This window comes from Anoplolepis gracilipes, chromosome 17 (genome assembly GCF_047496725.1).
Source record: "Anoplolepis gracilipes chromosome 17, ASM4749672v1, whole genome shotgun sequence".
In the NCBI taxonomy this organism is placed as follows: domain Eukaryota; kingdom Metazoa; phylum Arthropoda; class Insecta; order Hymenoptera; family Formicidae; genus Anoplolepis; species Anoplolepis gracilipes.
Window position 1 is genome coordinate 9695357 of NC_132986.1, and position 27174 is coordinate 9722530.

Genomic DNA, 27174 nt, shown 5'->3' on the forward strand with positions numbered 1-27174 from the left:
GGTAACCAACCGTTAGCACCGCCAACGCCATCGCTACCCACCGTCACGATCAGCATCGCCGCCGCCACCACCCTCGGATCAACCCTCCAGCCCGTTTTCTCTCTCTCTCTCTCTCTCTCTGTCTGTCTGTCTGTCTGTCTGTCTCTCTCTCTCTCTCTCTCTCTCTCTCTCTCTCTCTCTCTCTCTCTCTCGCTCTCTCTATCTCTCTCTCTCTCGCTCTCTCGTTCTCTCGTTCTCTCGCCCCCTCCGACGATCCCCTTCGCAATTCCGTCGCCCTCCGAGCGGACTCTGACCCCTCTCGCACCACCACTGCCGCCGTCGTTGCCGCTATAACGAGAGCCAGATAGAGCAGGTATCCGAAGCGAAGCGAGACCAGAAAATCTGGATATATTCTCCAAAGTTTTTTTCTGTTTCTATGTAAATTTGCCAAATTTTTATCGGCCCTGTGACAAATCATATATATTATTTAGATACATACATACACTTATATATGATAAATATATATATATATTATCTTTCAAAAGTTGGAAACACTATTATTTGTATAAAACAATATCTTTCTTAAAGATATAAATTTTTTATAAATATATATATTAGTAAAATAATTGTGCGAGAGAAGTATAATTTTATCTACAAACTTTGATAGAATATTGCATACTTTTGAATGATAAGATGTATGGGTTATCTAAAGAAACCAATAGATCTTTTTTCAGCCTTTGTTATAATCATGCAGTTTCCCTTTTTGAAAACGTATTTTCTAATAAGGAATCACGAGGAAGAGCTTTCAAAGATTAAGAAAGCATATTCTCATTATTTATCTCTTTTTGTTAATTTGTTATTTGTTCTATTTGAGGATAAGCACGATTGAAAAATTAAACGTTCCTTGAAACGTTCCTTGTAATATTCAATAATTACCAATTAAAAAATTTATAAACATTGTTTACATTATTTTTAATAAAAGGATTTAAAGTTTCGAAAATTTATCTACATTTTATAAAGTAGATAAGCGTGTACGCGGAGCTTCATCTGTTACTCGTCAAACCCGAATATGAAACCAGATCTTCCTTAGTGGTTCCCAGTCTGAATAGATCTCATCAAGAGAACCAGCAGAGTATTCGCAAATTTCGAACGGCGTTTCGTTTTAGGTAACGCAGAAAAATGATTCCTGATCCATCTCATGCCAATATTAACACATAAATATCATATAAGTTATGCTTTATTAAAATGTCCCATTTGTCGTTTTAAAATTCGTCGTATGTAAATCGTAAATGCAACGAATTGATCACCGATCGATGACCATGCTATTAAAATCAATGTTATAAATTATTAACTGTATAATACTGGATATTAAACTGCATGGATTAATTTAAATTACGATAAATTTCATGGATATTATAATTTAAATGAAATTTGAATTTTATTTCCAAATAGAATATAAATACCTAACCATACCATTGTTGTATCGGACGTATCGTCATTAATTAATTTTAGTAATATCTTCGTTGTGTGATACACGATTGCGATAGTAATACAGAGAATGGTAGCACGAGTCGTTGTGTGCCGTCAGCGTTAGGTGATCTCGGGATCACCACGTGCTCTCCATATCGACGTGTAAATAATCTCGGTGTGCAGAAACTAGGCCCTCGAGGGCATACGCCGATGGATATACAACACGTGAATACATGACGAGAGTGTATCTCGTTCGAATAGAAACCTAAACCACTAGTTAAACTCCTTTTTTTCATCGTGCGAGCAACAGGTCGAGCGAGGTTAACGTCGCGTCATACCATTGCAATGTGGGCGGAAAGAGAAGAGGGTTTTATAAAACTAGCTCGTATAAGCGAAATATCCACCAACGATTGACCTGTTCGTCCTGATCGAGAAACGATCTTGGATCTGTCAGATCGCAAACGCGCAAGTCTGTGAGAAGAGTCGCTTGTGGTTCCCTAGAGACTCCAGCGCGACTTGGCAGGTTTGGCAGGCAGACAGAGCGGGAGTGCAGGCAAAGGGAGAGGGTGGCTTGGACCTTGGTCGGGGTGGTGGGTATTGATCCCGACGAAGCGGTAGCAGCGGGGTAGCCGGACCCCACCTCAAGGATGAAGGGTACCTCCCCTCTCCGCGCTCAGCCAGAGTCTCTCTATATCTCTTTTCATCTATCTCCCTTTCTCTCGTATTCTTTCAATGATGACAGGGAGAGCAGGCGAGAAGAGAAAACAGAAGAAGCGCATTAGTTTGTAATTCAGAAGAAAGAGAAAGAGTTAAAGAAAGGTTATAGCATTTATAACTTCTATACTTTTGTATGGTTCCAAGATTTCGTTTTTTACGGTCTCGGTATGCCAGCCCTAGCTGGCATAACGAGTGGTCCGAAAAAAATGTCAAAATAATTGGTAACAATAAAACAGTCTGGGGATGCATTTCTTTAATTTTTTTTTTTTTTTTTTTTTTTATTAGTTTATCATTTTTCACAATTTAATCTGACTCTTTTCTAAATGCCAAGTCTATTTTCGATTTATAAAAGCACCGGTTAGGTTGTGTTGTCTCTTTTTTTCATCTGTAATCTTTTGTAATTTTTTTCTCTTTTTCAAAATAAAAATGAAAGTAAAAACTAAATTAAAGGGAAGAAAATTTAACAAAAAATATCAAGTGATAAACATAATGACACAAAGAACTTTCAGGATGATTTGCAATTATGACAAAAATGTTGAAATGAGAATTATGCATCGGGACATATGCAGTAACGATTAGGACTTTGAATAAGATAAGATAAAGATTGTTAGGACTTTGAATAAGATAAGATAAAGATTGTCTTAATTTTTATTTTCAAATAAATTTGAATAACTATCGGGTAGCACTTTCGAGTAGGTACATTACTTTGAAAAACGACGATGCCAATAATCTTAAAGAAACATGCTTGTAAGATTTAACTACATTGTAGGTGATATAAAATAAAGATTTAAAAAATTTATAAAAATATGCACGTTTTTCGTAATCCGATATTACGTACTTAAAATTTAAAAAAAGATATAGCCCTATTTAATTAATAGACACTTTGTGTCTTACATAAATATTTAGAAAGAAAAAAATCTTAAAGAAAAGAGAATTTTTTTTATGTCGATTGAGAATTGATTTTATTAATTAAATAATTTTACAAAACATATAAAAGCAATTTAATAAGGAATACGTTGCATTTTCGTGAAAAAAAAAAAAAAAAAATTCAAATTTGATTGGAACAATCGTCCTTGTAAAATTTGTCAATATTAAAGATGTTATGAAGATGCAATCGCAGCTGTGCATTTTAACCAAGTGCAGGTGTACGAACTGTCGTCGCAGTAAATACGATATTAAACGCAAGAATAATTTTTTTAATCGAGATAAAAATGCGATATTGCGTGCATAAATGCGTGTTTAAATGCATATCGATATAAATTATGACGAAACGTTCAGACGATCGTGCGGTTGCGAATATTTTAATTTTCGCTTGATCGTAGAGTTAATCATCTCGACGCGTGAAGCTATCGTACAAGCATCGCGAAAAGCATGAGAGGATGAGGATGTATCGCGTTGGTCGACCCACGGCCGTTCTTTCATTTCCCCTCGACAAGAGAGCGTTTCTCGTCTCGCCGCCTTCCTCGTTGTTGCCATCCGGGCGGTGTCAAGAAACGCGAATATGTCATAACAGAAGCATTCGTATGACGAAGAAAGATGGTCGAAGAAATTTGCAAATTTAATTCTCTTTTCTATTTTAATATAAATAGATTTGTTCGGAAAGTAATTTTAGAAATTTTAATAATACGACAGAGAAACATAAGTGTCTTCTTTTCGGTGATCAGAAGATTGGTACCGCATATAAATAAAATCACTTTTAGACCTTACTTTTAGGTATTTATAGTAATCCATTATCCATTCTTATATTTAAGTCATGTCTTTAGGTCGTTTAAAAAGACTCCGCCAATCAGATGGTTAAATGGGAGAAATGGTCTTAAGACCATTACTCCCCTTACTGAAAGTAATCTTAAATATAAGAACGGACTATGAAAAATATCGGCTTTATAATCCTATTCGTCTTCATCTATCAAATTTCGCTCTGTTTAAATTCTCTTGGAAGGGACCGAAATCGAGGATGAAGGTCACCTAATCTAACCCTTCATAAACAAAAGGTGAATAGTTGGGAGGAAAATGACGCATACATAACGTCGTAACAAAAATTCATCGATATATGTATACGATGTCTGGCTGTCTGCCTTGTTCACCGTGCAAGATATCGCCTCTCCGTTTTCCGTGGGCGCTGAAACTCTTCTTCGACCTGCCCCACTTCATCCTCTCAGCTCTCGCCGCAGCTGCGCATCATCCTTCGTCGTTCTCCAGGCGCGCGTCTGGTAGCCACGGGGCCGACGACGCCGTTTCCCTCCTGCGCCAGCTGTGCGTCGCGGCGATGGCGATGGCGATGGCGATGGCGGTGGCGGTGGCGGTGGCGGTGGCGGTGGCGGTGGCAGCAGCGGTGACGACGGCGGCGGCGGCGGCGGCAGCGGCAGCGGCGGCAAATCGAGCTGCGCGCATGAGAGAGAGCCACGAGAGGGCGAAGGATAGTGTCCGGGTGTCGGCTGTGAGAGAGTAAACCGATTGAGCCGGGGTTCTCTTTTCTCTGTCTCTCTGGCCGCATATTCCGGCCCGGCGGGAAGGGCCGCGAGAAGCCGATGATGAGAACAAGGCGCAGGCCCCTAGATATTTGCGGAACCAGGTATCCGAGGGAACTCTAACGCGATCCGGCCGCTCGGTATTCTCCAGCAAGCCCAAATCATTCGGATTATTCGGATAACCGGCTCTGTTGAAATGTTTCGTGAAAGTCTCGGATCTCGGAGTCTATATCAATAAGCTCGTTGATTTGAACAAGTTCTTTAACTTTTCAATGAGTCGCAAAGTGAACCTAACCATCAAAAAAACCAGTGGTTGCGAGATCTGAAGAAAGATATCGAAACATAGAGAAACTTTATAATAATAATTAATAAAGATAAAATTAAAAGCGATATTTTTCTATGCAGCGAAGTAGAAGTTAGAATCTGTTATCCACTTTTTCCCGAAGGAAACTTGAGCTCTTCAAGAGTCATTATTTTGTCTCATAATAGTCCATATATACATAGAATTATAAATAATCATGTTAATACGAATTAATTTTCAAAAACAGTGTTATGATTGAAGTGCGCTTTCAAATGATCAGAATTTCACGACGCGAACCCAAAGCTCGTGACGAAAATTGAGCGAAAAGAAAAAAGAATCGAAAAGAAGGAGTGCAGGCGAAGGTAAGAGAACAAAATCACCGGAAATCAGTCTGTCTTTATTCGAGAAGTTGCACCGAACCGGCGAGAACCGAGGACAGCAGACCTCCTCCTGCGCTCTTCTTTCCGACAGCTTTCTGCTCGATCGGGAGACCCACGCGACTGATCGAGAGAAGGAGTACCGGATGCGTTCTTTAACCAGCCTCCAGGAACCACCCTTCCAAATCGTTCTCTAACAGAGATCAGACGAGAAGAGCCGCGAAGATGAAAAGTTTTCGGATAAATAAAATTTAACGCATACTTAGGTAATTGTTATCTATTTAAATGTTTTTTTTTTTTTTTTTTTTTTTTTTTTAAGTATTATAATTATTATGTCAGATGTTTTTTAGATATTATAATTAATCCGATAAATATTTTAAGGTCATATATTCTATTTATTTTTCTTTTAATATACTGCGAATACATATTGATGTTTCAGTTATAGTAATGAGTCGTTATCTCTAAGCATTAGTACAAACACGTCCTTAAGCTGATACAACTATTTTTAATGTTAAGACTGACGGTAAAACAAACAAGTAATAACGACAAAAGAGCATTAAAATTGAAAAAGTTCTTGAAACGATTCTTCTTTTAGATATGTCTATGCAATTAATCTCGCTCTCCCTCGTTTCGTTTACGATCTATCTTGCGAGAAAAGATAATGGTGTCAATAATTTTCTGGTCAATAAAGCCTCCGCGAAAGCCTTCCAGGGCGGATTTCTAATCAAACAGGCTATGCGCCAAATTATCGAATTGTTCACGATCTTCTTACATTATCGATATTTAAAGTATACAGTTTAATCGAATCATGAGTAGTCATTGATTTCGACCATAGTAGTGAATTGATAAAAATCCATAAAAAATCGAATTGAAAGTTTGATAACACTAAAAAGGTCTAAAAGAAAAATTTGATTTGATTTTATGATTCATCGATAATTTTGTGTCTTATAATATCCAAGATCACGAGGTGGGGGGGGGGGGGGGATTTAATAATTCAGGAGATGTCGGAGGACAAGCTCCTGGACCTATTTCGATAGCGTTAAAATCTCTCGCCGCCGGAGCGACCCGTCGAGATACTCGTTATTTGCGTAGATTTTTGCTATTATGTTGTAAATGGCCAATTGTTTCTGTCATTGTCATTGATCGACTAATTCATAATATTTTGCACGATAGAAAAAAAAAGGAGGAAAAAAATTTGACCTAATTACAACCGAAATTCTATCGCGATCGATATACCCCAGATTAATCACAATAATGCAGTCTCGAATTTGCTTTTCTTCACGCTAACGTTAATGTCTCATTACATTGATGAGAATTTTTGAAATATTTTATTCTGTTGTGCAACTTTTTTTCTTCGTCGAATTCCTCAGGAATAAGTAACATTTCAAGACTTTTTCTCGAAAATTATATCTGTCACATTACTTTAGAAATCTCATATAAGTAGAGAGAGAGAGAGAGAGAGAGAGAGAGAGAGAGAGAGAGAGAGAGAGAGAGAGAGACGAGCATATATTTCTTATAAAAATAATTTTAGACGAAATAATTACATATTTAGACTTTTATTGTTTCGGTTATTGTTATATTATTGCACTGTCAAAAACGCAATTGCCTTTTGATATTACTAGATATAAAATTGGATTTAATTGGTTGACATAACAATATATATATATATATATATATATTATGTTATGTCAGTCCGCAGTCTCTTCATTTTTCGATGCATTTCAATCGTTTCACAAATAATTGCCGAGAATGCACTGTTAGAGGAATGCATCTGAATATCCCTCATGATTCGGAATCATTCGGACGATATTGGAATAACGCGTGATAAGAAAGTATTTTAGTAGAAAAGGAAAAAAATTTGTATAATGAGACCTTTCCAAGTTTATAGAAAATATTTATCATTTATAGACTGAAAAATCAGAGTAATTAAAGAAGCAAAAAGCTTAAGAATTCGTGACACGTACTTTTAGAGAATTGTAATGGTATGTTTTGATAAAATATTTTTAACATTACAAAGCGCCCAGTTATAGAAGATACAATTTAACACTTCTTTGTCACGCAACGAAGGAAAGAATGAATAATCAGGTGACAAGATAAAAAGAGAGAAGTATGAAAAAGAAGCAATGATTGCGATAAGACAATATTTTGATACGCTGGTATGTTCGTCGCCCATTCTGGAGAACAAACTCTCGCTTTTAAATACAGATTGAACGTTACGGAAGATCGTAACGAGATAATAAATGTGACGTAAAAACCGTGTCGGAGAAAAGAAAGTGAAGGGAGCAGATCGACGATAGCGATCTATAGCGTTATCACGCGGGCGAAAAAGGCGTGCATACGCCACGAGGATGCCATGAGGATGGAAAGAATCCTAAAAGGACCCTCGTTTGCAATAGCTCGCGCGTTGCCGATCTCCCTCCCCCGCGTTTTCCCTTCGCGCACGCGGCCGTTCCTTGCAACCCCAGGTTGCTGCGCGCCCCTCTTCCCCCTCCCCAGGACGGTCCTCCTCGTCACATCCCTGCCGTGACGGTAACGGCGGAGCACGATCATTGGTTCACCGGGTTCACGCAGGCACGGTACACGCAGCTGCCACCTCTTACGCTACAGGCCTGATCGGAACAAGACGTCAGTTCGGTGGAGAAGCGTCGTGAGTGCGGGTGAAGCGCGTGTGTAATCACCCTGTGCGTGTCACAGCGTCCTGTCCGCATCGTCCTCGTCGTTGTCGCGTCGCGTCGCGTCGCGCCGCCCCGCGCCGCGCCGTGCCGCGCCGTGCCGCGCGTGTTACTTCTATTTCGTTGCCCGTTCTTCGTGTTTTTATACGTGACACTTCAACATTCATCCCTCGTGGTCTTTTTCATTCTTCTCTCTCTCTCTCTCTCTCTCTCTCTTTCTTTTTCTTTCTGACATATACGCGTTCGCTTCCGGTGTCATCAAGATCCATTTAAGAGGTGAGTTCTTATCTCTTTCCATCTCTTTCCATCTCTTTCTCTCTTGTTATTTCTTTCTCTCTCTCTCTCTCTCTCTTCTCAATTGCGTTCTCCACCGGTTTCAGACGCCGGCCGGCCGATCGGTCGGTCGGTTAGTTTGATCTTTTATTCTGTCACAACGCCATCTCGATGCGAACGTGTAGTCGATCATCGTAACAGAGTACAAGGCGACACCTCTCGCAGACGCCACGCACTCAATCCGGTCGCATGTATCATTGTTTGACATTGCGTGTTTCATCTCTATACTTTTTCTCACTCACTCCCGATTCTCTCTCTCACTCTTTCTCGCTTTCGCGCATTAGTTCTACCACCCCTGATTCATTTTGACTCAGCAATACTAATTCACCGAGAAGAAAGACAAAGGAATAAAAAGGATACCCGTGTCCAAAGTTTTAATCACGACATTTATCTGAGCGTCATTATTATTCGTTTCAATGCATTTCTGGTTCTGTTCCTACATCTTATGCCTTTTTTCTCTTTTTTATTAGATTTTTACTCAACTTGAGACTACGGATATCCTTTGGACATGTATACTTTCTTTTTTTTTTTTCTTTTTTCTCTCTCTCTCTCTCTCTCTCTCTCTCTCATTCTTCTGAATGGGGGATGAGAAAGGATTTTAAATAATCATGTTCCATTGTTTATTAAGGATAATTTAAAAAATATTTTTAAATATTTAAAAAAAATGTTTTAAATAATTTTTAAAAATTGTAAATCGCGTATATAGTCATTCTAAGGTTTATAATATTTTTCGCGAAAATTCTCAAAGATTGATCCGTTTTTTTTTAACCTTTCTAAAATACCTGCTTGTGCCTAAAATACCTGCTTTCCTATAATGCACCGTGTCCCTTAAATGCTGCTGGTATCATCCTCACCGCCTCATTCCCCCCGCAACACGTTTCGTTTACTTGGATTCAGGACATGAATCGAACAACATTTTCCATTAAGCTCCCGCCTACGCTCGAATTCGCTTCGTCGTCATTCTCCAGCTTGTTCTTCGTGTATAGATAATTCCAAGTTGGATTCACTCTCGATAGGATGCCGCAGTGTGCCGTATCTTCGTGCCGCAATAGCCATCGTCGGACCCGCAAACAATCGGTCCGCTATCACCGATTTCCTCACAGGCCAGAAGTACGCGAGTTGTGGGTGCGCGCATGCGGTCGCGAGCCCCTCGCGAACGGCGACGCGCCTTTCAACATCAACACAGCGCGCGTCTGCTCCATCCACTTTGACGTAAAGTTCTACGAAGACGAGAGTAGGGAACAGATGATGCAGGGCAATCAGAAGCGGAACAGACTGCGACTCGGGGCTGTGCCAACGATCGATGTGCCGATATCCGTGGAGCCGTGTTTCGATCTGCTCAATGAAAACGAGAAGAAACGATCGGCACAGGCGGCTCGCATTAAAGTTCCGAATCCGAAGCGCGTTCTCCTTCGGCCGGACGGACAGAAGGCCGTCAACTTGGACCACGTTGACGAGGGACCACGAGGGTGTACGAAGGCGGACGAAGGCGGCAACGCCAGAGAGACCAGCAGTAATAGCAGCGATAGCACCAGCACTAGCAATAACAGCACCATTAGCAGCAGTAACAATTGTGTTAACGAAAAGGAAGAATCGGATTTACAAGTGTCTAAGGACGATTTTTTCAAGGCGCTTGGTCTCGTTACCGTTGAGACTCAATTATTGTGGTGAGTCACCGTTCTGTATCTATCGTATCCCCCTGTCTTTCAATTATGTAACTTTACGTTTCCGTTCTAACGGAAAATTACATGATCGAAAGCCTGCTCTATTGTTATTCGACAAATGAGTTTTACATTTTTTTTTCTTTTTCTTTTTTTACGTTATTTATATTCTTTTGTTTATATTTGAACTGTGCAATAGTAAATATTAAAATTCATTTAATTGTTCTCTGAAGGCTATGACATGTGGAAAAGTTTAAGTCATAATTTTAATCGACTAAAGACTAAATCATGCCGTCACCCTTGAAAAGCAATCCTAAAGTTGCTCCGCCATTTTGATGTTCGCGCACATGGTGTTAGGACACCATGACAAAGCTCGAGATAGTATCTTCTCCCCGCGTGTTTCATTACATGCATCTAAAACGAATCGATTATCAATTATCGTCATGTCTTTCTCCTACGATGCTTAAAATCCTTTCTATCGTTTTAACGCAAATTTTGCAATTGATGATAGATTTTTAAAGATTTCTAGAGATTTGAATTTTTATGTCTAAAAATATTTTTATATAAATTCTCTATATACATGATTTCTATAAAGTCTGTTCCACCTCTATATTTCGAAAACGATTCAAAATTGCGAAAAATCGCGAAACACGTGTTTGATCATTTCGAGGGGTTATTCTTTTGAGAGAATCGAAGAGGTTGCTCCCCTAAGAGGGTCCAAGGGGGATGACGACGTTCCTTAAAAATTTTAAATGGCACTACCTATTTTTATTGCATATTCTTATAGCTCATCTCGAGAGCTTTTCAAAACACTATAATAAAATATTTTTTTCTGAAGAACTTTTCGAGTTGTGAGACTTTTAAATTACAGTACCGCTAGTATTAGTATTGATATTAGTATTATCCAAGATGTACCACGTTTACATGCATACATATTTCTGGTTTTTTATGTTTGTTTTATTGTTTTTTAGTTAGTTTTTTTTAGTCTTTTGATTTTTTCAAATTAAAAAAAAAAAACTTTTTTTCTTTTCTTTTTTTTTTACTCAAAGGCGGACTTTACTAACAAGGAAAGGAGGTTTTTATACACATATTTAACATATTTAAAACGCATTAAAATCGAAGGGGGACACTTCCATACATTTTCTTGTATTTTTTTTTTTTTTTTTTTTTTTTTTTTTTTTTTTTTTTTTTTTTTTATAATACTCAAAAGCGAATCGTACGGGAACTGCACAATGACTTTAAATAACTACTGGATTCACAGTAGCTGTTTAAAATGAGCACCATTCACTTTTTGACAATAAAATAATCGATTAGAAAACTCCAGTCTTATATTCTGAAATGCTTCTCTGAACATATTCCTACAAGTTGTCATAATTCTCGCCTTAAGATTTTCAATGCTATTAGGGGTAGTTTTGTATACTACTGACTTGAGACATACGCCGTCTGTGTACCAGTAGTGCTGTGACTTTCAAGTCTCATAATTCGAAAAGTTCTTCTACTATAATAAAAAATATTTTATTATAGTATTTGGAAAAAATCTCTCGAAATAAGCTGTAAGAATGTGCAATAAAAAGTAAGGGATTCCATTTAAAATGTCGTCTCCCTTGGATCCTCTTAGGGGAGCAACCTCTTCGGCCTCCTTAAAAGAATAGCCTCTCGAGATGATCAAACACGTGTTTCGCGATTTTTCGAAATTTTTTGAATCGTTTCCGAAATATAGGGGTGGGGACAGACTTTATAGAAACCCTGTATATTATATTTACTAATTACATGTATCTACATATGTCCTGATTAATAATCACTTATATGCTATTGATGACACTAGGACTAACAAACCGTTATGACAAAAGTATATATATATATAAACTTTTCTCCCTAAAATCATCTATAAAATTATTTCTTTTATTTTTGCACGTATGTACTCAAAGGTTATTCTGTAGATATATACACTTCTATACAATCATTTTTATAGATTTTATTACAATATTATATAAGCTAATACATTTATTATGTTGTTACGAGTTTTACATAGTTCGCCATGGTGTTGCGACGATGATTACGATATGAAATGCAATTGAACATGAAAAATGTATGGTATATGGTGGAAAGCTAAGCATAAATGCACGCGGAAAACTCGCCATTGATATCCTCGCGAAAGACAACTCAAAGGACTCCTACCGATAATAAGTATGTTAGTCGGCCACGTGCGCGCGGGGTTATGTTGCGTCCCGCCGATATCAAGGTCGTTTCGCCGCTATCCGCGCCAAGGAGAAATTCCATGTTCCTCATTGACTCTTGCACGCGAATACTTCTTGTTTCGTCGAATAAGAAAGTTAATGACACGAAACGTCTAAAATTGCAATACACGTGCAGCATAAAACAAAAAGCAAGGAAAAAAAGTTTCTTATGTTACAATTATAATAAATTTCACGTAGTATTTGGTCACTGAAATGTGACAAGAGCAGTAAACAATGCTTTACTTAAACTTGACATTTTTTTAATCCAACCTTATAAAATATATGCACTTTGAAATTACAACACAATTGACTCGTGCTACCATATAATTCGTGAATATTTATTTACGGTCTAGTCGTAAGAAGATTGTACCATTGAATGCACAAAAAGAATATTCGTTATCGATATCGAAGAAATGTTATCACTCGAATCATATTCCAAAATAATGACATGTGCATACGCAAATACATGTTGCACAAAGCAATCGATGATGACACAATACGAAACACATATGTTTGAAGAGAGAAGTTTACGTGTCTATTTTCTAAAAATATTAACAGGGACCGATAAATCTCTGGATTAAAAAGAAAAGTTTTTTTTAGGTATATTTATTACTAAAATACATATAACGAATAGTAAATTTTTATTTTGATAGACAATCTAACATTAATCTAACATTAATCTAAATAGACAATCAAACATTAAAAATGTGCAAGGCATTAAAAATTAAAGACTAGATGACATATTCTTGCAAGAAAACGATCGAAAGTTGACTCATCTTTAATAAGCTTTAAAAGATAGTTTTGTAAAGGCAGTTTAATCACGAGAATCAAAAGATCTATACTGTACAGCATGCCAATTCTAACATCACTCAAATATTCTTATATATATGAAAAATTTCGAACAACGGTTTAGTTCGAGTACCTATAACAAGTGTGTATTACTTTATTTTGTTTATTATTTTATTTTATTTTGTGTATTACTTTACGTCTGAATTTTATACCAAGAATTGATTATTGATTATTCTTTTGATTATTATATTTCCTAGTTCAAAGTTTCTTTTACAAAACATTTTTCTCATTGTCAGAGTCAGTACACAAAATACAAGACTATATAACGTGAGGAAAGAAAAAGCAAAGGATGAGTCTTACACGCACGATTTACCTGTGTTTGGACATTATGGTTTCGATAGAGGCAAATTTTGCCATGTTTAATAAATTTTGAAAAGTGTATTTTTTTTTAATTATTGAATGTTCTCTAGTGTTTTTCATGCTCGGTTTTCGTTTTTTTATTACAAGGACATGCCATTGACATTAGCAATTGACATTTTACTGTCAATTTTTAATCATAATTATAAAATATTTAAATAAAGAAAGTTTACTAGAAATGAGTTTACACACTGCGCGTTTTTCAAATTAACTTTAAATTAAGTTAATCTTAAATAGTTCGATTAAGGAGTTATATAGGAATCTAGAGCAAATCTACAAAATAATTGTATAATATCGTATAAAATATTTATTTAAAAAAATAGACGAATAATATATAATAATAAATAATACTTTTTTTTTTTTTAATATATTTTTAATAATAAAACAGATAAAAATAGCAAAAAATATTACTCTCGTATTGTTTTAAAATTTTAATATCTCTTTTAATAATTTTTTTATCTTGGTTTTTAATCATTAAATATACATGCATATATTTTTAACGATATTAAATAAAAAGTAGCAGTGTTCGATTTTCTAGACTTTTGGACTTCTTAAACCTTAAGCAGGATTAGCGCACAGCGGGTTGCTCATCGTACTACTGGCTTGACCTCGAGAAGTCCGCTATTATGTTTGCTCGGTCGTACCATGGACTTTGACGCGACCGACCTGACAATCGATCGGGCACAAAGTTGAACAGCCACATAATGCGCAGAGAATTGCGACAACGTGTTGCTGCAACGGTATTTGCACTCCTATTTTATTTATCTAACAATGTCAGGATCGGTTCCTGCAATTGCATATATATATATATATATATATATATATATATATATATATATATATGCAATTGCAATGAAAATTGTACATTTTTCTTCATTAATCAATTAATCAATACAATTGCGAGATGGTTCGGAGCGAATACCAAGAAAGAACAATAACTTGTCATGAAAGGATAAATAAAAAAAAAAAAATAAAAATGTGTATAGAGCCTATACTTAATCGAATTCAATCTTTTACGATTTTGAAAGTTCTTCTCGATCAGGGATACCGATCACTTCATTTCTAAAGTAATCATCCGTAATTCTATATTTCTATAAAATTTTCATTGTATATTTCAGTATAAAAAAAAATTGAAAATCTATTTGTACATAATAAAAATAATTAATTTATCGTATATACGTAAATACGTGAATGCGCTTTATATTTCTGCTTTTTGCGGTGACAAACTCTTAAAGCTCTCTCGTGAGAATATTCTGAGGTTCTTTAGAATTAGAGTTCTGGCCAAGTGTCGAGTCGAGAATGTACGTCGTCGAGGGAGAAATAGAAAAATAGGATTTAAAACCAAGGACGGGTCCTTGGTCGCGCGGGATAACGTGTCATAGGTCTACCTGCTCGGATAGCCTCGATCTCCCGCTGCAACCTAGCGTAACCTTATGAAACCAGCGGTTCACCAACGCGAGAGACCGCGTCCTTGGCGCTCAGGGACACCTCGGGCGTGCGAGACCGACCGCTCCTCAGTCCGCGAATTAGGTCGAGACGATGACAACGACGAGAGAGCAAGAGAGCGAGACTCGTGCTCTCTCGTAACCAATTCGACGTCAATAATAATAGCAACTTCGACCGCCCTCCGAGGTTTCTTTTCCGCGCCGTCGCGTCCGATAGAGTCGGAGAGGAGTAATGTAATTTTTTTCTTTTCGCACACATGTAACATCGGCAGGTATCGTCGATGTATCGTACAATTACATACGCTTGTCATTTGAAATTGAATCTTGTGAATAAATGTTGACGAAGGTAGGCGGCAGATGCACGAGAGCCAAGATAACGTAGGTGCGAAAAATACACTCGTCTGTTGAGATCTTACAATTAATCTTCCGATTCTAATCATTTTCGATCTATAATATATATATATATATATATAGGGATTAAAAAAATATATTTTATAAAATTATTATACGCTCATTATTTTAATTTATGCAAACTGCATCTAATATACATTGATTCGTCGTAAACTAGTCAAGCGAGGTTTCGGTAAAAAAAAAAAAAAAAAAAAAAAAAAAGAAAAAAGAAAAAAAAAGTGTTCCTTTCACCGAACTTTTCTGGCGACCTTGAACCTTCGACTTTGTGCACGGCATAGTGCCAGGATGCACCACTGATTTCTTGGAACGAATAGGAATATACAAACTTAAAACAGATTGCATTTTAGATAAATTTATTTAGATGAGATATAACATACGTTTACGCATTTAATCCACGAGGTAGAGTTTAATCATTATTTTTACAGAGGAAAATATGTGTTGAATTTCTGCAAGATCTCTCTCATTAAATTTCCACAACCTTGACGAAAAAACGTATATTGTAGTTGCATATTGCGGTGTCTATTTTCTGAAGAAACATGGATAACTTATAATTTTCAGCGATTTTTTTTTTGTAAAAATCGACGTACATTGCTGGAAAAATCAAAGAATTTTATTTGAACGCAAGGAATTTTTTTTAAATGCCTTCTTTGATAATTTTACTTTCATATATTATAAATTGTAGTTAAAATAAGTAAATGGTATGTTAAAAATATTATGAATATATATATTTTTACTTATATTTAATGTCTTAATAAAATATTGAATATGCAATACATATTTTTTATTGTCATTTTAAGTGATAAAAAAATGAAAATTTTGAAAATAAAAAAATGTTTATCTTACGAAAATTGTTTAATTTTTTCGAGTAGCATTTACAAATCTAGTACTTGAAATTTAAGGGGTTCTGTATTTTTCCTTCGTATAAGTGAGAAACATTAGAAAATGTATACAAGAAAAAAACTTATTTTAGAAAGTTGCATTATTTATCTTTAATATTTTGTTTACTGGAATTTTTAACTAAAATATTTGGAAACTCAAGGGAATTTTTTACAACACTTGAATAAACATCCTGAATAATCAATACAATAATGAAAAGAAATATATAAAAAAAAATGTATCTATCACGAAACAAATAAATACCATGAAAACCAAATAATATACCATGTGTAGAATTTTTCTATTCAAGATACGAATGTATCGTAAAATTTCAAGATAACAGAAAGGCACACAAAAGAATATTTTTGATAGCACGATAGAATTCATTGGGAAGAACGATGACTACTCACGAGGGTCTCGGAACTTTTATCTACGATAGTTCGAGTTTGAATGAAATCATCGAAACTTGATAGAAATTTAATATAATATTGAAAATTGTTATCTTTTAATCTTTCATTCTTTATATGCATATCTCTTCCTTTCTTTCTTAGCCGAAAGCATTCGCGAAGGTCCGAGATATACGTCATCGCATCTGTCCACGCTTAATAGCTGTCCGATTGTGCAACGAAGGCGAAGCGCATATTTTATCGCGCGCGTGCGCCTCCTCGCGAGGATATGCATTCCTGATCGTTTAACACGCCGACCTTCTTCGAGGGCCGTCGCTGCCTGAAGCCTGAAGGTCTGTCTGTTTCTTGCGCTCGCGAATCGCTCTATCGTCCCTGACTCCGTCTCTCGCTTTTCCTCGCGTTATACCCCGCACACAATTTACCTTCTGTTTCTACATCTCCGCGGCTACTAGAAGGCGCGACCAAACTCGTAACTCTAACCGTCGACACGCACGAGCACGCATAATTCCGCCATAATAATCGCCACGTAACGTAACAACTACGTTACGGTAATATCTCTCGTAATTCTGTTTTAACTGGGAGCAAAATTTAATCTACCTCATTCACCTTTTTCGCTAGTGCATTTGCTATAATTTATGCTAAATATTTTTACAGGCTGTTTTACGTATATAATAATTTTGAAATGTTCAAGACATTTTAATCGGTAATAGAGAAAACAAAAGAGCTCAACATAAATATACAATTATTTATTCGAAAAATTTATTAAAATATCTTGAACATTTTAGATTATTTAGAGAATACACAGAATATTTTTTTAGAAAAATATATATTATTTGTATTCTGATGAAATAAAAGTCTGCTCTTTTCTTCTTTGCTTAATTATGCCAAAAAACAGTATGAAATTTTTAAAACATTTATTTCCGATGGATTAAGAACATGAATATTTTCGCGCGCGCGCGCGCGTGCGCAGCTTTTAAGAAATTTTTAAAATCTCGCCGAATTTATAGTATTACAAAGTTAAACTTTATACCGACTTATTTTATAGCTTGTAACATAATCTAAATATTAAAACGCAAAGAACGATCTTTAAACTTTTTGTTTTTTAATTACATTTTTTTAATTCAATTTTAAATCTTTTTTTTTCCCCGAGATTGTAATTTTCGAAAGAGATGTGATAAAGAAATATAATGGATTTTCCGAAAACTAAATTTCGAAAAGAAAATTTTAATAAGAATAGATTTTACTTTAAAGACTCTAATTTGAAGCTTAAAGCTATGTATTGTTAAAAAAATTAGAAATAATGATAGACAACAATTTTCCACATTTTCACTAAAATAAAAAGTCTTGAAGAAAGCTTTAAATCTAAGATTAAGCTGGAAAAAGATCTAAATCCCTTTGAATAAAATTTCGTAAAGGGTCCAAGTTGGTCCCTTTGTATTTATCTCTAAAGTCGATTAAGTGAACACAAACGTGAAAAAGTATGCATTATACATTCTTTTTTTATTTTTTCAAATTAGTCTTTTATAAAGCTACTGTAATGATTGCTAAAATGTTCTCTCTCTCTCTCTCTCTCTCTCTCTCTCTCTCTCTCCCCTCTCTCTCTCCCCCCCCTCTCTCTTTTCTCTTTCCTTTGCATTTTTTCACTAATACTTTTCATTTGTGTTCGCTTGATCTGGACCCAATCAAGCCTGTGAAACTCGAGAAGCTAGGCCGAGCGAAGGGCTACGATCTCCCTCGTCGAGAGTCGCAAGCACCGGGGGAAGAGTAACGCGACTTGGAGACGGCGACGGCGGCGGCGACGCTCGGCGACTTGGTCGTGACGCGACCAGTACGCCGGTCAATTGCGAACGCGCGAGAACATCGCTCTCGGGCCTCGGGCTCTCGTAGTAGATGAACGGGCACGAATAGAAGAAGAGAGTGAGGGAGCGGGTCGTCGTCGTCGTCGTCGTCGTCGTCGTTGAGGTAGGTAGGTAGGTAGGTAGGTAGCTAGGTAGGTAGGTAGGTAGGTAGGTAGCTAGGTAGGTAGGTAGGTAGGTAGGTATAGGTAGGTAGGTAGGTAGGTAGGTAGGTAGGTAGGTAGGTAGGTAGGTAGGTAGGTAGGTAGGTAGGTAGGTAGGTAGGTAGGTAGGTAGGTAGGTAGGTAGGTAGGTAGGTAGGTAGGTAGGTAGGTAGGTGGCCCGTTGCGCTCGGTCGTGGAACTCTCGACCCCGATACCGCGTCGTGGTCGATGCACGTTCCCCCGCGTCTTCCTCTTCGTCGTCGCTACGAGAAGACGGGAGGGAGACAGAAAGAGTGGCACTCTCGAGCGCTCCGCGAGGACGTCGATCGAGTGGAACGCCGCCGGGCATCGCGTCCTTTTTCGTCGACTTTTCAGAAGAGGATACTCACGACTCCCCCTTATCCTTACCTCTTTCAAGGGATCTTGATACTTGATCGAGACGATCGACGAGTGTTGTGTAACGACGGGACATGTAAAGGCGCGACCTTTCGTGACCTCCCTCGTCCGCTACCTGACGAGAGAACGAGCACGTTGGAGGGAGTCTCGCGAGACCAAGCGACCGCTGACCGATCGGCCCGATCAGTCTGCATCCGCTGGATAGCGTGGGAGGTGGCTAGAGGACGACGGCGAGTAGGGGGCGAGAAGGAAAGGAATCCTTCGCTTTCGCTATCGTTATACCGTAAAAACTGTAAGGAAAGCTAGTAACTCGCTCGATGACTAGATGTAAGAGATAGAGCGCGACGGAAAAAAAAAAAAAAATTCCTTTTCGCCGGGTGAAAAACGACGACGTTCGGTGAAAAGTGCAAGTGCAACGCGCACTCTTGCTCGTGAATATCATCTGCTCGTCCGGCACGTCGGGTTCCTCCGTTTTCCGTTTGCCGTTTTCCGTTTTCCGTTTTCCGTTTTCTCGTGTTCTGTGCAGTGTTGAAGACACGGGGAGGGGGATCGATGTGCTTCGCGATCGCGAAGGAAAATTGGTACCGGTACTGTTGCATTTATTTGCATCGTTCGTGAAGGTCGCGCGATAATGGGATTCGTCAATCTTGGAGTGTAAACACGATTGCGACCGCACATATACGCACGACTTCGATCCGTTTATCAGCCGTAAGTTATGAACTTTATACTTGTCGAACTCTTGTCTTCCGCTCGTCGTGCGACGCCAGTGCAATTTCATTAGCAACGATCTAATAATAATAGTGCACGAGACTATGCGACGCAAGAATAACGCCCCCGCGAAGCGTTTCGGTAAAAATAAAAATTACCGTCAATTAATTTGCAAAAAATAAATAAATAAATAAACAGCTGTTTGACGAAACTAACGAGATCGCGAAACGACTGAAACATTAATGTCTGGTTTGCAGATTCTAAAAAATCGAAGCTGCTTTCTAATGCACTCTGTTCCGGCGCGATACGCCGCGCCGGCGCACCGCTCGATATATTTATATGCCCACGTGTGTTAGAGAGTCGTTGACTTGGCGGATCTTGAGGAGAAATTGCACAGTGCTGTAAAACGTCATTCCGTTTCTTCCTCAATCGCGCGTATTCTCCCATCAAATTTTTAATCCATCAAATCTGTGAGCGAGTGCAAAATAGAAAATAATGCAAATTTATACATATTTATATATATATAAATATGTATAAATTTTTTTTAAATCTGTCGATCTCTGAAGAGCTCTATCTTCGCGTCTCGTTCAAGATGACGCGGTGCGAAAAATCTAAATCAAAATTGTAAAAATCTCTATGCGATCGTCGAGAATTGCATCTCTTCCGTTCGTTCACCGGCAACGACTTATTTTTTTTCCGTTTCACGTGCTTGCGCAGGATTTCAAGCGAGTGCCGCCCACCGGACAGCCTCGCTTTCTCCCCTCGCTTTCGCTATCGTTATACCGTAAAAACTGTAAGGAAAGCTAGTAACTCGCTCGATGACTAGGTGTAAGAGATAGAGCGCGACGGAAAAAAAAAAAAAAAAAAAAATAGGTATTGTTTAAATGAAAAGGGATCGTGACAAAAATTATTCGTATGCACGTTACATCTCGCGCGTGCGTGTTGTGTATATTTGTCAGTTACTGTCATCATTCACGACGAATCGATATATCTTGATTATCGCGTCTCGTGATGAATGGATCCATCTCGATAATAAATACCACCTTCCTTCCTCGAAGACTGATCTGCGTACGAAAAACCCCTTTATGCGGTTTGCAAACGATAAGCAACCGTGTAAAAAATTGTTCTAATATTTATGCATCTTGATGTCGACGACAATTTAATTCACTTACGAAATTACGATGAATTTTTATAGTCACCACCGTAGAGATCGGTAGAAACGTTCTTGAGGTGATTATCAAGTTTCTGCGGGTACACTCGAAGGGCTTCCGTATTGTATTTCCGAGCCCTTTCCGAGTCCTTTCCGAGCACGGTATAACGACGAGTCTCAAAAACCTCTTTAAGCGAAATTATTCATTTAGAAAAATTTGAGAGGCGATAAAATTATGCGGGCGCCAAATTATACGAAATTCCTCTTTGCAATTGTCAAATACTTGATCTGTTCTTCTTCTCCTTTCCCTCTTTCCTTTTGTTTTCAACAAAGATATCGGTGTTGTTATACTTTAACTGTCATGTCTGTTTAACTTCCCTATACATTTTATAAAGCATTTATCGCGACATATTTTATGAAGCATTTTAATACGCCACCGGAATAAACGTTTCCTTATTATGCGTATCCGTGAATTAATTTAGGCGCCGAGTGCAACCTGTTACTGTGAAAAAAGAAAGAAAAGTGAAAGCACAATTACGATAAAATAATCTCTTTCGATGCCTAATCGATTTCTGCACTGACATTTTTAACAAAAAACTAGAAGTATAGTAACGTTTCTACTCGTTTCATCATTTCGTTAATGATGATTCCCAGTGAAAGTTGTCAGACTTATCTTTCTTGAAATTTGTCTATCGAAAGATTTAATTATTTTAGATGATACTAATATTTAATTTGTCTTCAGTTCTCTCTTCTTTCTATTCATTCGTACATGTGTTTTCTTTTCATTTTATATATAGGTATTCAATCAGTCAACAGCCAACAAGATGTCAACAGATGGTTAAATAAGGGGATAAGAAGGGTCTGGAAACGAACGCTACTATCTAATCAATGTTACAGACGACGTTGCCCAACGCGATTCAGGCTCTCGCGAGCAAGGAAGAGTTGCTCGCATTCGCGCTCGCGCTCGCGCGCCTTTTCAGAATTGGTACCGCGCGAAACCTATATCCGCGTCTATAAAGCGCAGTGAACGCGAGCGGGTGCAACGAACTCCGCTCCGTATCTTTTCCTTTCTCTCTCACGCTTTCTCTCTCTCTCTCTCTCTCTCTCTCTCTCTCTCTCTCTCTCTCTCTCTCCCCTCTCTCTCTCTCTCTCTCTCTCTCTCTCTCTCTCTCTTTTCAACACACCCCTTCTCCACCGACTGGCATCATCCCATCCCTCCTCCCGACCTTCTCCTCTTCCTTCTCTGGCCATCTCGCTCGACGTCTCCTATCAAACGCGACGCACGCGGATTAAGGTCCATTTTCGCGTGATCCACCACGACGGAATGCGTGATGGATCGAATGCAACACTACGTGAAAAGTGCACCGACGCGACATCGCGATGTCAAGGGGACCTGTCGCGATAACATCAACGTCGCGTCACAAGAATTGTCGCGCTTAAGGGCTTAGGCCTGACTATGTCAACGTTATTTTTTTCGCCTTAAGAGACTTAAATATATGTCTGTGTTTATTTAGAAAAATAAAGATAAACATATATTCAAGTATTGTTTAATCCAAAATAACCTTGGTGGGGGTCAATCGGACATTAATTTATTCTAGTAGTATGAATAATTGATAATTTTTAGCATTTTTTTTTTTTCTTTGACATAAGAATATTTGAAATTGATCTTTGGTGTTTTACACATGTTTACATATTAATGTTTAAAAATACGTTAGTATTGTTAAATCTTGGATATTTAGCTTTTTTTCAATGCGCTTCTTTTTTCATACGCATAATGTAATGCGTAATTAAAAATGACGGTATGCTGCTCCTCATGTAATTGTCTGACAATGAAATGAAAAACTCGGTCTAATTTTATTCCGTAAGATATTTATTCCTACATGGTAAAAAATTTTGTGTTAAATTTAACACATTTCTCGTGTCCCAATTTATCCACTCTAATTTTAATGTTAATTTAACAGAAGGCAAATATGTAAACAAATAACACAAATAATAAAAATTGTGTAAAAAAATTAACACAAAATTGTGAATTAGTGTAAGATTTACTTGTTAATTGTGTTGTTTTAACTTTTAGAAATTGTGAATATTAACTCAATGCAGAAAAATTAAAATAATAAAACGACAATATGTTATATTAACATAGGAATATGTTAAAAATTTAACACAAAAATTTCTACACAAGAAAATTTCAACAATACAAAAATACAAAATGTTTTTTTACCGTGTACGGAATATTAAATCAAATTAAAAAATTTAAAGAAATCATATTTTTCTCATCTTCAAGAAATGAAAAAATTTCAACAAAATTGAAATATTTAATTTCAAAATGACTACTTTGTTATTTTTCTTTTAATTTTTTTTTCTAAATTGAATAAAATTAGGTTCAATATTTCAAAAATATTCTATACGGAATGAAACCTAGACTGAGTTTTTTCATTTCAGACAATTACACGAGCAGCAGCATGTCACGCCGTACATTTTTTAACACATTACCTGCAAAAGCTCGTATTTAACAAAAAAAAAAAAAAAAAAAAAAAAAAAAAAAATTGTTGTTTAAACATTAATAAAAATGTAAAACACCAAAATGATCACTTTCTAATATTCTGCAATAAAATTTCTAAAAATTATCAATTTTTCATACTGCTAGAGTAGAGTAGGCTAAGCCGTTAATATGTACTTGGCTGATGTACAGACTAATGATCATCGTGAGTGGCCGCATTAAATACGCCAACACGTCTTACAATGTCGATCTAGTAGCGAAAGGCATTATCTATAAACATTTCATAAATTTGATCTTTCTAGACATTTTAGTGATTGTCAGATAAATCAGTTAGCGAGGAGCGATGATCCTCTTCGAAACAGAGCGCTTTGTAAAAAGAAAATTGATGTTGTTTTAGCAGACAAAGGTTCTGCAAGAATACATTTTGTGTGTATAAACATATGAATATGTCGGGTTGAGGAGAAAAAGTCTCCTGAAAAAGTAACCTGACCGTCATTAGTTTTCACCAGTTTCACCAGTTTTCTCTCTTACAATTAGACGCGAAATAAGAAAGAGAAAGGATTTCCCAGAAAATCCCATAATTCAATTTGTCATCAAATTACAGCAAGAATAGCAAGACTAAATTTCCCATATACCGGAAATTCCACGCAATGGATGAAACTATAATAAAATGACTGTCATTTTGTAATGGGCAGAATTAATTGAAAATCGTTTTTTTTTTTTCATTGCCGTTTTTTTCGTCAAACATAACATTAAACTTTATACACGTTTAATCGAGACACCAATTAAATCGCGCGATGCCATCTAATTATAGCATTAATCGGGTCGTGATATGAAGATTTTATTTACGCCGTGATACGTGTGGACACGATGCGAATTAATGAGCGCGTCGCGATGCTGCGTGGACCGTTTTACCAACGTCCGTCGCCGCGTCCTTGGGATCCCCGGCGAACGACTATTTTCTAGGCAAGGTCGACTGAAACTCTCCACTAGCCGTGCTTATCGGTTTATCAATGTCATCGTTTCTCTCGAACGGATGTTTTGCAGGATCGACCTTCTGTAAATGCGCACGTCGCGTGCTGTGCGTGGTTTTTCTCGAATGAAATAAAGCTAGCTGAATCTCGATGATACCTAGGAAAAGTTTCCTTAAAAACGATCTTTTTATCATGAATTTCTCTATCAAATTTTTTGTCTGTACGTAAAAGACGCTTTTAATGAACACGACAGTTAATCGATGACTGAATTGAGATAAAAACACGGATTTTATCTGATTTAAAAGTATGCACTTACAAGACAGTTACGATTTAATGTATTCAGAGTTGTGTAAGTGCTAATAATTTAAAAATAATGTATGTTGTACTGTACAACATTTATTATTTGCTGCACCAAGTATCATTGCCTATAGGAAATTTTAATTAACTTGCTTTAATAAATTGCTGCATCTTTTGCAGTAAAAATTTTCGTATTTATAAAACTAGCAATTTTTTGATGACTAAATATTAATTATTTGATTTTCTTAGAAGATAGAACTAATTTTTCAAAAATTTTAATAAATAAATATATATATATATATATATATATATATATATATATATATATATATATACACAGATTATTCTATACATATTTACATCTTTCAATATTTATAATAAATTTATGATTAAATTTTTTTTTTTTTTTTTTTTTTTTTTTAAGCAAGAATAGTCACACGATTGACTTAAATGTCAAAATGAAAACGTCAAGTCCATCTTATGAAGCTCTGTTATTAATGAAAAGTATCGTTGTGATTGCAGTTTGAACAGGATGCACGCGATGGAGGGTGCGACCGAAGGTAGGCGAAGGCAAGTGGACACCGCGGAGAACGACAACAAAACGCCAAAGTCGTCAACGTCGTCGGAAATACCTCAGAGTCAACAGAACGGCGCCGCTCTTCCGGAAGAGACCGCCGCGGCGCCGACGGCAACTGTGAGTCGCGTTCGCACCAAGAGGAAGGCGGAATCGCCCGAGACGGAGACGCCAGACACGAAGAGTAGGCAGTTGCTCGGGGGTACATCTCGACAGAAGGTGGTTGCTGCGAGCGGCAGCAACGTTACGCAACGTCACACCAAAGTTACGTCCGAGACTGTCGAGACTAAGAAACGGAAATCTACCAACGGACAGCTATCTGTGAATCCCAGGAAAAAATTTTGCAACGAGGACGAACGAGAAGAATACATCTCGCAAATTGTCGGCAGTGACAACGAGACAGTCGACGTACTTATGGTGAAGGCTGATCGGCTGCGAGCTGATATCGTGGTAAGTGTCTCTTGAAGTTATGTTTCCTTATCGAAACTTGTAGAAGCCTAGTAGTTTTACTTTCTTCCTTTTTCGTGTTTTTTTTTTTTTTTTTTTTTTTTTTTTTAACATTTATAACGGTTTCTACTGATCTCTACATGCAGGCTCTCGAAAATCTAGCGCATGCCAAAGAAATGGAATGGAATGAGATTTTGAGAAAGAGGAAGCTAAAGGAGGAGGCATATGCGAGACTCGAAAGAAAGATACAGATGACAGCTTACATGGAAAACGACGGCCAGCTAGCGGATCCCTTGCCGCTTGCTACATCATCTTTGGAATCCGCCGAATGGGATAATAGCGACAATTCGATCGTATCGAGAGAAAAATCGTTCGAGTCTAAGGAGGATTTAACCGGAGAAAGATCTTCGGACTCATTGAAAAGAGAGAAGGCTGCGAAGGTTAGTCCGCAGCAACGGATAATTCCCCCGAAAACCAATGGGGAAAGTAATCATAAACGCAACCAAGCGTCTAGCCCAGAAAGTCGGCAGATCGGAGAAGGTCGTCAAGGTGCGATAGTGGATGTCAGATCTATTATCGCTGATCACAGGCTCAAGCATCCAGAAACCGTACCAAGGAGGTAATTAATTACAATTGAATAAACAAGAGACTTTAGAGAGAGAGAGAGAGAGAGAGAGAGACTTTTTCTATAACGTCAAATCTATATACAATCGGGTTCTATAGAATTTCTCTAAACATTTGAAGAATAAAATGTATGTATATTGGATTGGTATAAAATATAATTTGTTAAAGTTAAATTATCATCATCTCTCTGGTTGAGACAAATCTTCTAAAATATTAATATTTCTAATTATACAGAGGACGAAGGATGAGGAATTCGGTGAATGTCGGGCTTGGAGCTGGCGGCGCTTTGGTCGAAACGGGACACAATACCGATTCGAGACCGTCTAGCACGGAATCGTGCAAAAGCAACCCGAGCACGAACGATTCTATGAATTACAAAGACATACTAGTGCAATTTGCCAAGATGAGCCAACAAGGTCCGTTTTCTCGAATTTTCAATTCAACTGACAATGAGTTTATTTCATAAATTGCGAGATGTATTTAATTCGCAAAGATTTGTCGATTTGCCGGTAATTAATGATTTACAATCACATTTTAATATCGTGTTTATTAGGTGAAGGCACTGCAACTAAGGTACCGCAGAATTATCCGGATGTGACGCTTCACCCTGTAGCGGTATCCTCATCCGCTACTCAGAATACAACATCTCAACCGACTGGTTCGTTGCTTCATGGAATTTTAACGAAAGCGCAATCACCAAGATCTACCACTTTTTCACCTACTTTAGCAAGATTACTCACCGCGCCTGAAAGAGAAAGGAATTCTCCGGCAGCGGCGGCGGTGGCGTCTATGTCGCAGCAGAGCGCCACAACCCAACACCTTTTGCAGGCATACCAAGGCTCTAATCTGGTTTCTATAAACGATATCCTGTCTTCTTCCAAGGTTTTTTGCTTTTTTTATTCCTTGCACTTACTACTAATCTTTTTACAAATTAAATCACCGAAA

At 37.4% G+C, this 27174-nt stretch overlaps 1 protein-coding gene across 5 annotated transcripts in view; it reads left to right on the forward strand.

The window, feature by feature from the left end:
* The window catches only part of LOC140675395 (uncharacterized), a 38920-nt gene that overhangs the window by 9138 nt on the left and 2608 nt on the right, over positions 1–27174 (forward strand). For 4 of the 5 annotated variants that reach the window (XM_072909841.1, XM_072909840.1, XM_072909838.1 and 1 more), the window contains 5 exons: positions 9334–9984; positions 25107–25608; positions 25752–26224; positions 26464–26645; positions 26783–27111. In XM_072909841.1, coding sequence (XP_072765942.1) covers positions 9334–9984; positions 25107–25608; positions 25752–26224; positions 26464–26645; positions 26783–27111 — 2137 coding nt within the window. The remainder of the gene's footprint in view (positions 1–9333; positions 9985–25106; positions 25609–25751; positions 26225–26463; positions 26646–26782; positions 27112–27174) is intronic. The other variant, XM_072909842.1, reaches the window with a different exon arrangement.